Source organism: Salvelinus namaycush, chromosome 25 (genome assembly GCF_016432855.1).
Source record: "Salvelinus namaycush isolate Seneca chromosome 25, SaNama_1.0, whole genome shotgun sequence".
Classification (NCBI taxonomy): domain Eukaryota; kingdom Metazoa; phylum Chordata; class Actinopteri; order Salmoniformes; family Salmonidae; genus Salvelinus; species Salvelinus namaycush.
In genome coordinates, this window is record NC_052331.1 from 2,143,596 (window position 1) to 2,156,746 (window position 13,151).

The 13,151-nt window shown below is 42.2% G+C and overlaps 1 protein-coding gene across 2 annotated transcripts; it reads right to left on the reverse strand.

Moving 5' to 3' along the window:
• Window positions 1-300: 300 nt before the first annotated feature.
• On the reverse strand, window positions 301-11,216 carry ap1s3b (adaptor related protein complex 1 subunit sigma 3b). Of its 2 annotated transcripts, XM_038963414.1 has the most exons (6): window positions 11,047-11,216; window positions 2,981-3,159; window positions 2,602-2,710; window positions 2,276-2,413; window positions 1,106-1,165; window positions 301-916 (listed from the first exon to the last, which is right to left on the reverse strand). In XM_038963414.1, the coding sequence occupies exons 1-5, from the start codon at window positions 11,047-11,049 to the stop codon at window positions 1,118-1,120; spliced, it is 477 nt and encodes a 158-aa protein (XP_038819342.1). In that variant the 5' UTR covers window positions 11,050-11,216; the 3' UTR covers window positions 301-916; window positions 1,106-1,117. The 2 variants fall into 2 exon arrangements, with proteins under 2 accessions (XP_038819342.1, XP_038819343.1); XM_038963415.1 differs by lacking the exon at window positions 1,106-1,165.
• Window positions 11,217-13,151: the final 1,935 nt, after the last annotated feature.

Consider the following 13,151-nt stretch of genomic DNA (forward strand, 5'->3'; position numbering starts at 1 on the left):
ACTGTATATGGATTCCTCAAGCGCATGTTCTTTTCATCCTTCTCTTCCTTCTAGAGCAAGCTTGGACCTAAATAATGTTGAAGCAGAATTAGATGTACGATTAAAGTGTCAGTGGCTGCCTATAAATGAAAAATATACCGATAAATGTGCTTGTTTTATCAATGCTTATCGCGCGCTTAAGTGAAATAGTTTGAAAATCAAACTTCAAGACCATGGACATCTACCGCAGATAAAACATCAAAAACAAATGACAAACATTAAATAGTCTAGCCGACAACAGAAATACAAATCCCCAGAAGATTCAGGTATCAAAATACACTTTAATGCCATAGTCTTCAACATTCAAAATCAATAATTAGTTATATAAAAAACAAACAGTAACATTCACCCAGATAAATAATTCCCTTTCCAAAAAGGCTAGTCCCAACCAAGATTATACAAAACAAGGCTAGTCTACAAGATTCATTTAAAACGCAACTTCAAATGCATATTCTAAATTCAATTTCCATATATATCTTACATGCACAACATGTCATTGAAGAAATCAAGAATTGATTCAAAAGCACTTCGTGGTGATATTATTAGGATTGTTATAACCACAGTTATCAGTAACAACTTCAAGGATCCAGGGGGATGGGTGATCATATCAATAATAACAGCTAAAGTCTCGTCCTTATCTTACGAGGAAAAATAAAGCAGTATTTAGAACACTCAATCCAGGATAAAATGTCCTGCCCACCACAGCAGACAGATTCCATCATAGAAATAGAAGTCTAGAACTCGTAATTCCATGGATTCTGTAGAGTAGGAAGACTTCCAGTTCTGGAAAGGTCCTGTATTCCACATTCCTTCTTGTGTGTGTAGATCCCCGGTTCCAGTATCAGAACGCAGGCTTGCTCATGTATTCCTCCATGGTCTGGAGAGGAGAGATGGACAAATTCATTGTGTGATCTCCATATCAACAAGCCTTGTTTTAAATGTCATGAATATTCCGTCACACCTACATAACATCTTTGTATGTAGCTCACATCCATTAAGACATAAGCATAGAACGTTTACACACGGCACTATGCTACTAATAGAATCACAATCATTAGCCTCTAACCTTTGTCCAAATTCAAGGCCATCCAAGCTCCAGATCATAATCACTGTTGTCAACCTCAGCCTAAAGCAATGATGATGAAGGTGACGAAGAATCAAATGAGTGATGATGCAACTGTTCAGATAGCATGCAATAGAGACTAGGATCAAAATGTTAGTTGTATTTCCTAAGCAAGCAGATAGTGAAACTAGGGATGGGCGCGAGTACTCGATTCAAGGTATGTACTTGTTTGTTAATAGTCAAATAAAAGTACTCGACACTTACAATGCAACAATTTAGCAGGTGGAATTTATAAGCGCTGACAAAATGTAAAATTCTAAGATTAACTTATTGTTTGTGGACTATGTCAAGTGCAGTAAAATGATGTAACATTTCCTTTTCAGTTGTATCAGAACAACCAGTAATTGGCACGACCAATAGCATACCGCAAACCCCCTCCCCATTTCACAATAACATACCGAGTACGAGTTTTCAAATACCCATCCCTAAGTAAAACCAAAAAGGGCCATGCAGAGTGTCGCTTAGTGCCTGTAGCGCCACAGAGGCTGGATGGATAGTACAGAGAGTAGTCAGCCCCTGCCAAAGCAGACGTACAGCAACGAGAGAGCGAGAAGAATCTAAATTGGTTCAGTCGCTCATGACAGACAGAGACCGACAGAGAGACAGAATGAGGATAGAGCCATAAGTAAACCAGTTAATATGAGTCATGTAAGGAAGCCTATTAGCGATGAGACAGGAGAAGAGAGCTCATCAGGAGTCAGCCAACAGCACATTCAACCCATGAGACATTGACACCATTTCAACAGTCCACTTTCATCAGGTTTTTACTAAGGAATTATAGGGTAAAATAGGTACTTTTCAGTACCTACTTTAAACGAATTCATTAAAATTGGTAACTACTTGTTACTAAATGGTGCATTAAATCCTAAATAAACATTAGGTTAATTATTATGTAACTATAATTATTGTACCAGGCAAATCATATGTAAAAAAAAACAGGTCAATATCAGACCGTAAGATAAAGCGTTTACAATGTTGCTTCTAGACACTGATCTAAGGTTAGTTTTTTGCAATTCTCCCCCAAATAGTCTCAGTTAAGATTGGAAGTAGAAAACACTGATCCTAGATCTGTGTCATGGGCAACATCTACCTTGAGCGCGGTCTCTCACTCACCTCCTGTAGCATGTCTGAGGCCTCGATGGAGCGGGATACGACCTGTTTGGACGTCTCCTGTACCTCTCCCCCCAACAGAAACTCATCCAGGATGAAGTAAGCCTTTTCAAAGTTAAAGATTATGTCCAGCTCACATACCTTGGGAGAGGAAGAAAAAAGTACCCAAGGTTCAAGATGTAGAGTCGAGTCCAGCACAAATCAGTTTACGGTGTTAAATACATACTATGCAGGCAATGCAGTTTGTTGTAAAAGATAAATAGGGGGAGGAAATTGGAGGAGAGAGAGGGAGATCAACACAAACAGAGTGCTGTGTGAGAGAATCATACGTTGCCAAAGTACTTGTCCAGCAGCTCCACATAGCGATGCAGCACCTCCAGGGCTAGCAGCTCATTCTCCTCAGCATCCAGACCACAGCAGAAATACAGACTGGCATACCTACCGTACCAAGAGAGAAAGCGGTAGAGTGAGAGAGAGAGAGAGAGAGAGAGAGAGAGAGAGAGAGAGAGAGAGAGAGAGAGAGAGGGGGGAGGGTGAGAGAGAGGGAGGGTGAGAGGAATAACAGAGTAATACAGCAATACAGTTCGAGTTCAGATGATTGAACATGAAGAAGGAAGCCACTTTAGTCTTTTGATAAGCAACCTTAGGAGAGGAGAGCACACCGCTTGCTATTCATCTCCCCTCCCTCCTGTACACTCCCTTTCTCACTTCTTGTAGACGATCTTCAGGTCTTTCCAGTGCAGGAAGTTGCAGGAGCGTGGTTTCCGTCCCAACACCATGGTGGTCATGTCCCTGACGATCTTCTTCTTCTCTCGCTCAGGGATGGGCGTGAACCACTTCTGGAGGCGGAGCTTGCCTTGGCGACTGAAGAGCAGCAGGAAATGCATCTACAGGACAAGATGCACCAGAAGGTTAGTAATACAAAAATAACGTATGCCATTTAACAGACGCTTTTATCCAAAGCGACCTACAGTCACGCTTGCATACATTTTACGTATGGGTGGCCCAGGGAATCGAACCCACAATCCTGGCATTGCAAGAACCATGCTATACCAACTGAGCCATACAGGACCGCAGTGAGAGCACAGAGAGGAGAAAGAGAAATATAGGCCAGGAAGCATGCTGGGTTCCAATATTTTGAGAATGCATCCTTCCGTCCTTCCTTCCTTCAAGTAAACACTGACAATTCAGCAATAACAGCATGCAGTACAGCAACCCTGTCATGTCAGATAGTGGTTATCTATGAGTAGGGCAAGACTGAATCTGTGTTTATTTCAAAGAATATGGATAAAAGTAATCTGCGTATTCAACTGAAAAATCAGACACACAGCGAGTCACCGAATGATGCCTGACTCGAGCTGTATACAAGGCCCCCTGTATTAACTCGCTTTTCCCTGGAGCCCCATCAACACCATGCATAAACCTTTTGGTAGGGCTGCCCCCCCATTCTTCAATTCTATTTCATACTTTCCTACTGCTCCTGTAGCCAAATTCTTTGTTTTATCATGGGCCTTAATTTTCTGCAAAAACACAGTCATCACACATTGTAGGCTAAGCAAGCTAAAACCAAAGATAAAAGGGAATTAGTGAAGTATCTTTGCTAGACATACTAATGGGGTGTGCTATATCATCTGATCATCTCTAATGTAGGCTAGATGAATCAGCTAGTTAGCTAGGATACTCGGTCAAATATCCTAGCTAATATCCTGTCCCTGACCGGGAGACAACACGTGCTAGCAATCCAAAGTAACCTACTACTGGCAGTATTCATTTCAAACTCACCGCTCGGTGCCGGTGGACAGCTCGTGCACGCGACAAAGACGAGTGCAGCAACGCACTGCCTCACTCGCGGTGGCGAAAGGACTTTTTCCAAGATTCACGAGTTTGAGAAGTTATCTAATTTGATAAACAATTTGTTGCATTTGAAGCTACAAGTGAGAAGAGACCAAAAATAAAATAAGATCAGTAAAAAAAAAAATTAAACACCAATTAAAAAGCCTATTTTTTTTTAACAAAGGAGGGCAAAAGGGCACCCCAAGGGCTCTGTTTGAGGCAGTCCAGTAAATATGTTAATTTACTAACAAGACAAAGGGAAGTAAAATTGAGAAAAAGGCAGAAAGGGAAAGACGGAGGGATAAAAGGTATCTCAACCTGAGATGAAAGAAAAAGGGGGGGGGGTGGAGGTAAGCAGTGCTAGAGGCGTCACTACAGACCCTGGTTTGATCCCGGGCTGTATCACAACCGGCCGTGATCGGGAGTTCGATAGGGCGGCGCACAATTGGCCCAGCGTCGTCCGGGTTAGGGGAAGTTCATTGTAAAATAAGAATTTCTTCTTGAAACTGACTTGCCTAGTTAAATAAAAACATTTTAAAAAGTAAGCAGATAGCATCTAACAAAAGGTTGGGTCTATGGTTTTGTTTCCAAAAGAGTTGAGGAGATGTATTCGTACTGTTTAGAGAGTACATTTCCTTGCTTTGTTCAGCTAGATGTCCAATGTGATCTTTGTTTTAGAATCTGAGTGACTAGGGCAAAAGGCTCTCTGGTTTCATTTTCCTGCAATTGTTGACTTGAATATCTGGGCAATGTGTATTGTTGAAGTGAGCCACCTGGCAGCAACAGCAAATCCATTTATATTCAGGGACATTTGATCCATTCTTTGGTCTGACAAGAACATAGAGTACATACAGAATACAAAATATAGTTCAAGTTAATTTCACAGAATAAATATTTTTTCTCAAACTTGCACTGCAGATGTGTATCGTTGTCAATGAAAGGCAAAATAAAATATTCATATTTCAGGGACTTTTGAGGGATTCTTCGATTTGACAAGGAAGGACAGACAGTGTAGGCTACATAAATCATATAGACCCAAAAGTTTACTCAGAAAAGCAAGGTTTTCTACAATGAAAACGCCATACCTTTCTAAAATTTAATTTAGCGATACTGTATATTAAAAGATATTGAAAGGTCACGGCAGATACTTTGTGCAGAGTCCCAAATAGGCTACTTCCAAGTAGCACAAAACGTTCCTGGAACCTAAACCAGCTTTGGACTTAAGTTGAGACCGGTTGTATATTGGTGTTGCAAAAACAAACGTAACAATGTTTCTCCCAACATTCCTAAATAAACATATTTGAAACATATTCCAAAGTTGCCAATAGGTTGAGATTTGGTACTGTTTGACACGTATGAAAGGGGAAGTCTTGGTCAATGTTTCTAAACATTGTCAGAAGGTTTCAAAATGAACGTTTCAAAATAAATGTATTTGAAACCCATTTCAACATAGCCAATAGGTAGGGATTTGGTACTTTTTGCGGAAATCCGATACGCGCGACCACTTGAGTGCCAAAAATACGCTTTTAAAAAAAAAACAGTAACTTAAGCGAATTCACTGCAGTAACGTCGTCGGGTCAATGGGTCATTTGTATGTGTGATAACATGTAACATTAGATTATGTAATCAGTATTGATGTTCGATTATTAAACAACTGAATGCCTGGAGTTAGCTCGCTAACATTAAGTTAACGTTTTAGTACAAGGTAACGCTAGTTTACCTAACTCCGTTGACTCACTTAACGTAACGCTAGCTAAACTGACTAACGTTAGGAGTCAACTAGGCTTATTAACACTGACTTTACCGTTCTGCTAGTTAACCAGCCGTAACGTTACTCCCTTGCCTCGTGTTCCTCGGATCATCATTCTCCTTTTGCCAAGTAAGTTACTGCTGTTTCGGATTTCTCAAGCCAAGCCCCGGGTGTGTTCACTGACAGATGTTTCAACGTAACTTAGATCACGTCACCTTGCATTGAAACATGGCGATCTGTTTTCTGCCTACAGTTACAGCCTGCCAACCATCCAGTCAACGAACCAGCTGTAGCCCTTGGTAACTTACTCTTCGTAAGAGTCTTCCTCCTCCAGCCAGCTGTACCCAACAGCTGATATAGATGAGTTCTTTACTGAACCCTGCTTTCCAGAGAAACCTTTGTTTACCCCTATCGCCCAGATATCAGGACAACGTGTCTTATATGGAAAAAATATTTATGATTTCACAACGAACAGGATTTTTGCCCAATGCAATGCCAAATAAATCATGCTTCTTATGATTTGTAAGTACCCAAAAGATATCCCGCAAAAAGGAAAGGCCTACAAAGAGTTACCAACATTTGACAGTGACATACACTATATGTCCAAAAGTATGTGGACACCCCTACTAATGATTGAGTTCAGGTGTTTCAGCCACACCCATTGCTAACAGGTGCATAAATCCAGCTGAGCCTTTAAGCTCCAGTGAAGGGTCATTTTAATGCTACAGGATAGAAAGACATTTCAGACAATTGGGTGCTTCCAACTTTGTGGAAACAGTTTGGGGAAGGCCCTTTCCTGTTCCAGCATGACTGTGTCCCACAGACACACTCCAAAATCTTGTGGAAAGCCTCCCCAGAAGAGTGGCGGCTGTCATAGCCACAAAGGGGGCCCAACTCCATATTAATGCCCATGGTTTTGGAATGGGATGTCCAACAAGCTCATATAGGTGTGATGGCCAGGTGTCCACATACTTATGGCCATATAGTGTATATAGAGTATCGTCAAATTAAGCTGTCACATTCATTTCAAATCTGAGGTGGAGAAGTACAGATCTACAATGTGTGTCACTGTCCATTTATCTTTGGTGTTGACTAATAGCATATTGAATTCACATACCAGAGTTTTATCCAATCTTTATCCAACAACTTCCTACAGGCCTACCAGGCAAAACAGCAACTGGTGAACTAGCGTTACCTGTAGCATCCAGTAAGAATTTTACATATCTGTTACAGTACAGTCAACCTCTCTTAGTAGTACCCAACAGTATCAACACATCCCTCTATTTCCCCCTCAACCAAAACCGGTGTGTTTTTCTGAAATGTCACAATGCACTGTTAAGAATGAACGAATTGCTAAATTATGCTAAACCTCCTAGCCATCCTCATAGGTCTCCAAAAAAAGAGATCTGCATCCGCAAGTGCTGTTCAGTCTCAGGAGATAATTGCAATGATGTCTTGGTCTGTGATTTAACAGTGCTTTTGTCAAAATAGCAACTCTCCCTCCTTTCTGCTAAAACAGCTCGTCCAGGACACAATTATGCGTCTCCGTTCTAATCAATGTTGTCGTCTTGTTAAGCCTTCCAGACACAGGTACTGACGAAACTAGACATTATACATGAGAACCAGCGAGAGCAACTGAGGCTCCTTAATGCTACAAGGCCATCGACCATAGCCGAGGACCTCGACATTCTGCTATTGTAACAGTATAACTTTAAACCGTCCCCTCGCCCCAACACGGGCGCGAACCAGGGACCCTCTGCACACATCAACAACAGTCACCCACGAAGCATCGTTATCCATCGCTCCACAAAAGCCGCGGCCCTTGCAGAGCAAGGGGAAACCCTACTTCAAGTCTCAGAGCAAGTGACGTAACCGATTGAAATGCTATTAGCGCGCACCACCGCTAACTAACTAGCCATTTCACATCCGTTACACCATCACCGTTAGACTCTGTGGCTGACCTGACTGAAGCCTCTAAGCGGATGTCAACAGAGGAGAATCTTCGCAAACAATTGGTATGCTCTCACAGGAGGTACTTCAACACAAAAAGATAAACACTGGCCGATAAAGTATTATAGGGCTACTACTGTAGGTCACATTTTTCATTGGTTCTGTCAGACATACCAAATCAAATCAAATGTATTTATATAGCCCTTCTTACATCAGCTGATCTCAAAGTGCTGTACAGAAACCCAGCCTAAAACCCCAAACAGCAAGCAATGCAGGTGTAGAAGCACGGTGGCTAGGAAAAACTCCCTAAAAGGCCAAAACCTAGGAAGAAACCCAGAGAGGAACCAGGCTATGAGGGGTGGCCAGTCCTAGTCAAATTCATAATTACTCAACATCCTATCTCAGTATATATGGGTTCAACACAGTGGGGAAGACTGTGGAGGCTGATAGGGCACATTGGGACCAGCAGACGGTGGTCACAGTTCAGTATGAAAGGGAGAAAAAAAGTTGCCATTCAAAGATCTAACTCTTAAGTGTCACAACAAGTCGATGCACATTTACACCGGACACCCTAGTAGAACCTTCTTTACTTATAGATCAGAAGACAACCAGCATCTATTTACCCAGAATCCATTGGCCTCCTTGTCCTAGACCTACCGTATAATACCATATTGTGATGCTTTACTACTATGAAACGCATCATAATTCTGTTTAATATCTCATTCAGAGGTCTGCAGCAGATGCCACAAAGAGGGGGGGGGGGCAACAAATACCGATCAAAGGTAGGACCGGTGGAGTTCCTCATCAGATATTTTGTGTTCATTAACAGTACGCAACAAGTGTTTCACTTACATGAAAATGTTCATTGTAATTTCTCTGAATAATTATTTTGTATGATCGACTCCGTCGTAGCTCGCGAATACAACAGCTGGATGTTGAGCCTAGTCTAGCTAAATACCGTAGTAATCTATGAAGCAAAACATTAGCAAAGTAACAGCAGTAGCTATGCCTAACTATACATTAGTAACTATACAACCTATTAAGCTGTCGAAGGGTCTACTTCATGGGTACAGCCATGTTTGTTTACTTCAACACCAATGCTAGGTAACTTCAAGTTCCTTGGTGTCCACATCAACAACAAACTAGAACGGTCCAAACACACCTAGACAGTCGTGAAGAGGGCACGACAAAGTCTATTCCCCCTCAAGAAACTAAAAAGATTTGGCATGAGTCCTGAGATCCTCAAAAGGTTCTACAGCTACAACATCGAGAGCATCCTGACTGGTTGCATCACTGCCTGGTACGGCAATTGCTCAGCCTCTGACCGCAAGGCACAACAGAGGGTAGTGCGTACGGCCCAGTACATCACTGGGGCTAAACTGTCTGTCATCCAGGACCTCTACACCAGGCGGTGTCAGAGGAAGGCCCTAAAAATTGTCAAAGACCCCAGCCACCCCAGTCATAGACTGTTCTCTCTACTACCGCATGGCAAGCGGTACCGGAGTGCCAAGTCTAGGACAAAAAGGCTTCTCAACAGTTTTTACCCCCAAGCCATAAGACTCCTGAACAGGTAATCAAATGGCTACCCGGACTATTTGCATTGTGTGCCCCCCCCAAATCCTCTTTTTACACTGCTGCTACTCTGTTTATCATATATGCATAGTCACTTTAACTATACATTCATGTACATACTACCTCAATTGGGCCGACCAACCAGTGCTCCCGCACATGGGCTAACCGGGCTGTCTGCATTGTGTCCCACCCACCACCCCCTCTTTTACGCTACTGCTACTCTCTGTTCATCATATATGCATAGTCACTTTAACCATATCTACATACTACCTCAAATCAGCCTGACTAACCGGTGTCTGTATGTAGGCTCGCTACTTTTATAGCCCGTCTTTTCACTGTTGTTTTATTTCTTTACCTACCTATTGTTCACCAAATACCTTTTTTGCACTATTGGTTAGAGCCTGTAAGTAAGCATTTCACTGTAAGGTCTACACCTGTTGTATTCAGAGCACGTGACAAATAAACTTTGATTTGATATCTTCTTCTGTAATGTTACTTGTCGAAATTGACACATCTGAGAAGAAGAGTCGCAGATAAACAGAAAGAACTCTGTCTGCCCAAATGGTGTGCGAGAGAGTACGAGCTGACGGTGCTCCTCAGATAAATGTTACTAGTCCAATGATGAGTTAACACTCAGTGACTTTGTTTCAGACCACAGCACCTGAAAGAGACAGAGGCCCAAGACACAGAAGGAGCACAACCCCGGAGTCGACCCTAATGCTTTTTGACTAAAGAGGACATTTTGTAACCATTGATTTTATTAAATGTGTCCAGTGGTTAAAGAAAAAGGAAGGGAAATAGTAAAATAAATTAGTTGCTAATCCAATTATAATTCATCAATAGTTAGTAATTAACAGTTTTATATTGTATTCCCTTAATGGTTAAATAAATAAAATGTTCTGTAAGTTCCCTTTTCAGTCATGTAAATAATTACCAATCCAATTATAGTTAGTCATTAACAGTTTTATATTGTATTTCCCTGCTGGTTATATATATGACATTTCCTGTATTTATTAGCTGAAGCCATGGTCGCATATAACACCGATTACCAACGTTTGCTAAACTTTGGTCAACGTTGGACGTTTGAAACCAAACCGTCGTAAAATACACCTACTATAAACGTTAACCAAACGTTGATGACACCTATGACAAATGTTTACAAAACGTAATCTGTCCCCTACACTTTAACCAAAACCGAACGCGTATCTGAATACATTCAGAATGTTTAGACAACCAATCCAACACCTAAAAAAACACATTTTTGCTACCTGGGTGACGCCTAAGCCTGTATAGGCAAATACACCTGCCTGAACCAGGTTTCAACTGTCACCATGGCTGCAGAGTCACCCGCCAAGCGACGAAACCTGTTCCGCAGAGGAGTGCAGTTCGAGGAAATACAACTTACTTCCGACTGTCGCTTCAGCAGAAATACTGTACCCATTCAAAACACACCTAACATTTAGAAATAAACTACACAATTGTGTCAAGATAATTATAGTGTATAGAGAGGGCAAACGATGAATTACAAATACCAATCCGGTATACAGTTTAAACTGAGTCAGACACAATCACCTTGTGGTAGCGACAGGTGTAGTCCAGTGGACTGTCGGAATATTCTGACTCATCACTAAATTAGAACAACGGGTCGTGTACCTGAAATCGAACTCACCATTTTGAGGATAGTTTGAGTCAAATTCCAGTCGTTAATGATAACTAAAAGTTAGTCAAATAACTTCACCCTCGCACAGCGGGTCACACAACTTGAAGAGCGCATAGCTGTCGTCGTTCCACCCTGGACGCTGTCTTCGACCTGAGGAAATGAAAAACCGAACAACTCCTCTTCCCTGCAGGAATAGACCTGTGGAGGCCACGTCACCAATTATCTGCCTCTGGATTGGTTGTCAGCATTACACCTGTTCGGAAGTTATATAGCACCTTTGATAATATCTGAGGTGACTACTGTACTAGGCTTGTAGCCTACGGATGCAAAATGTGCTAAATTAAAAGTGTTAAAATTACATTGCCAGTGTGGCTACTGAGGTTAGTATGCAGAAAGTTGTACGCAGCCGGACAACTTTCTCATGGCTTCTGGAGGGAAATGCTGTAGGAATGCTCATCCGGTGTCGCTCATTCAGCCGACAGAAACTTTCACCATTAAGCAGCGAGTCTGCGGCCGAGCCTTCTCTGGTCTCTACTCCTCCCGTAAGCTTCCAACCATTGGCTCTGACAAATTGAAAACCCTAGTCATTGGCGACTCCATTACCCGCAGTATTAGCCTTAAAACGAATCATCCAGCGATCATACACTGTTTACTAGGGGGCAGGGCTACTGACGTTAAGGCTAATCTGAAGATGGTGCTGGCTAAAGCTAAAACTAGCGAGTATAGAGATATCGGCACCAACGATGTTAGGATGAAACAGTCAGAGGTCACCAAGCGCAACATAGCTTCAGCGTGTAAATCAGCTAGAAAAATGTGTCTGCATCGAGTAATTGTCTCCGGCCCCCTCCCAGTTAGGGGGAGTGATGAGCTCTACAGCAGAGTCTCACAACTCAATCGCTGGTTGAAAACTGTTTTCTGCCCCTCCCAAAATATAGAATTTGTAGATAATTGGCCCTCTTTCTGGGACTGACCCACAAACAGGACCAAGCCTGGCATGTTGAGGAGTGACGGACTCCATCCTAGCTGGAGGAGTGCACTCATTTTATCTACCAACATAGACAGGGCTCTAACTCCTCTAGCTCCACAATGAAATAGGGTGCAGGCCAGGCAGCAGGCTGTTAGCCAGCCTGCCAGCTTAGTGGAGTCTGCCACTAGCACAGTCAGTGTAGTCAGCTCAGCTATCCCCATTGAGACCGTGTCTGTGCCTCGACCTAGGTTGGGCAAAACTAAACATGGCGGTGTTCGCTTTAGCAATCTCAGTAGAATAAAGACCTCCTCCATTCCTGACATTATTGAAAGAGATCGTGATACCTCACATCTAAAAATAGGGCTACTTAATGTTAGATCCCTCACTTCAAAGGCAGTTATAGTCAATGAACTAATCACTGATCATAATCTTGATGTGATTGGCCTGACTGAAACATGGCTTAAGCCTGATGAATTTACTGTGTTAAATGATGCCTCACCTCCTGGTTACACTAGTGACCATATCCCCTGTGCATCCCGCAAAGGAGGAGGTGTTGCTAACATTTACGATAGCAAATTTAAATTTACAAACAAAAAAACCGACGTTTTCGTCTTTTGAGCTTCTAGCCATGAAATCGATGCAGCCTACTCAATCACTTTTTATAGCCACTGTTTACAGGCCTCCTGGGCCATATACAGCGTTCCTCACTGAGTTCCCTGAATTCCTATCGGACCTTGTAGTCATAGCAGATAATATTCTAAGTTTTGGTGATTTTAATATTCACATGGAAAAGTCCACAGACCCACTCCAAAAGGCTTTTGGAGCCTTCATCGACTCAGTGGGTTTTGTCCAACATGTCTCTGGACCTACTCTCTGTCACAGTCATACTCTGGACCTAGTTTTGTCCCATGGAATAAATGTTGTCGATCTTAATGTTTTTCCTCATAATCCTGGACCATCGGACCACCATTTTATTACGTTTGCAATCGCAACAAATAATCTGCTCAGACCCCAATCAAGGAGCATCAAAAGTCGTGCTATAAATTCTCAGACAACCCAAAGATTCCTTGATGCCCTTCCAGACTCCCTCTGCCTACCCAAGGACGTCAGAGGACAAAAATCAGTTAACTACCTAACTGAGGAACTC

Excerpts from the sequence above, each read along its gene's own strand:
- ap1s3b (XM_038963414.1), bottom strand. Across the intron at positions 2,711-2,980 it reads CTGAAGATCGTCTACAAGAA|GTATGCCAGTCTGTATTTCT; the intron begins GTGAGAAAGGGA and ends TTGGTACGGTAG. Across the intron at positions 1,166-2,275 it reads CCTCAGACATGCTACAGGAG|GCTGAGGTTGACAACAGTGA; the intron begins GTGAGTGAGAGA and ends TCATTGCTTTAG.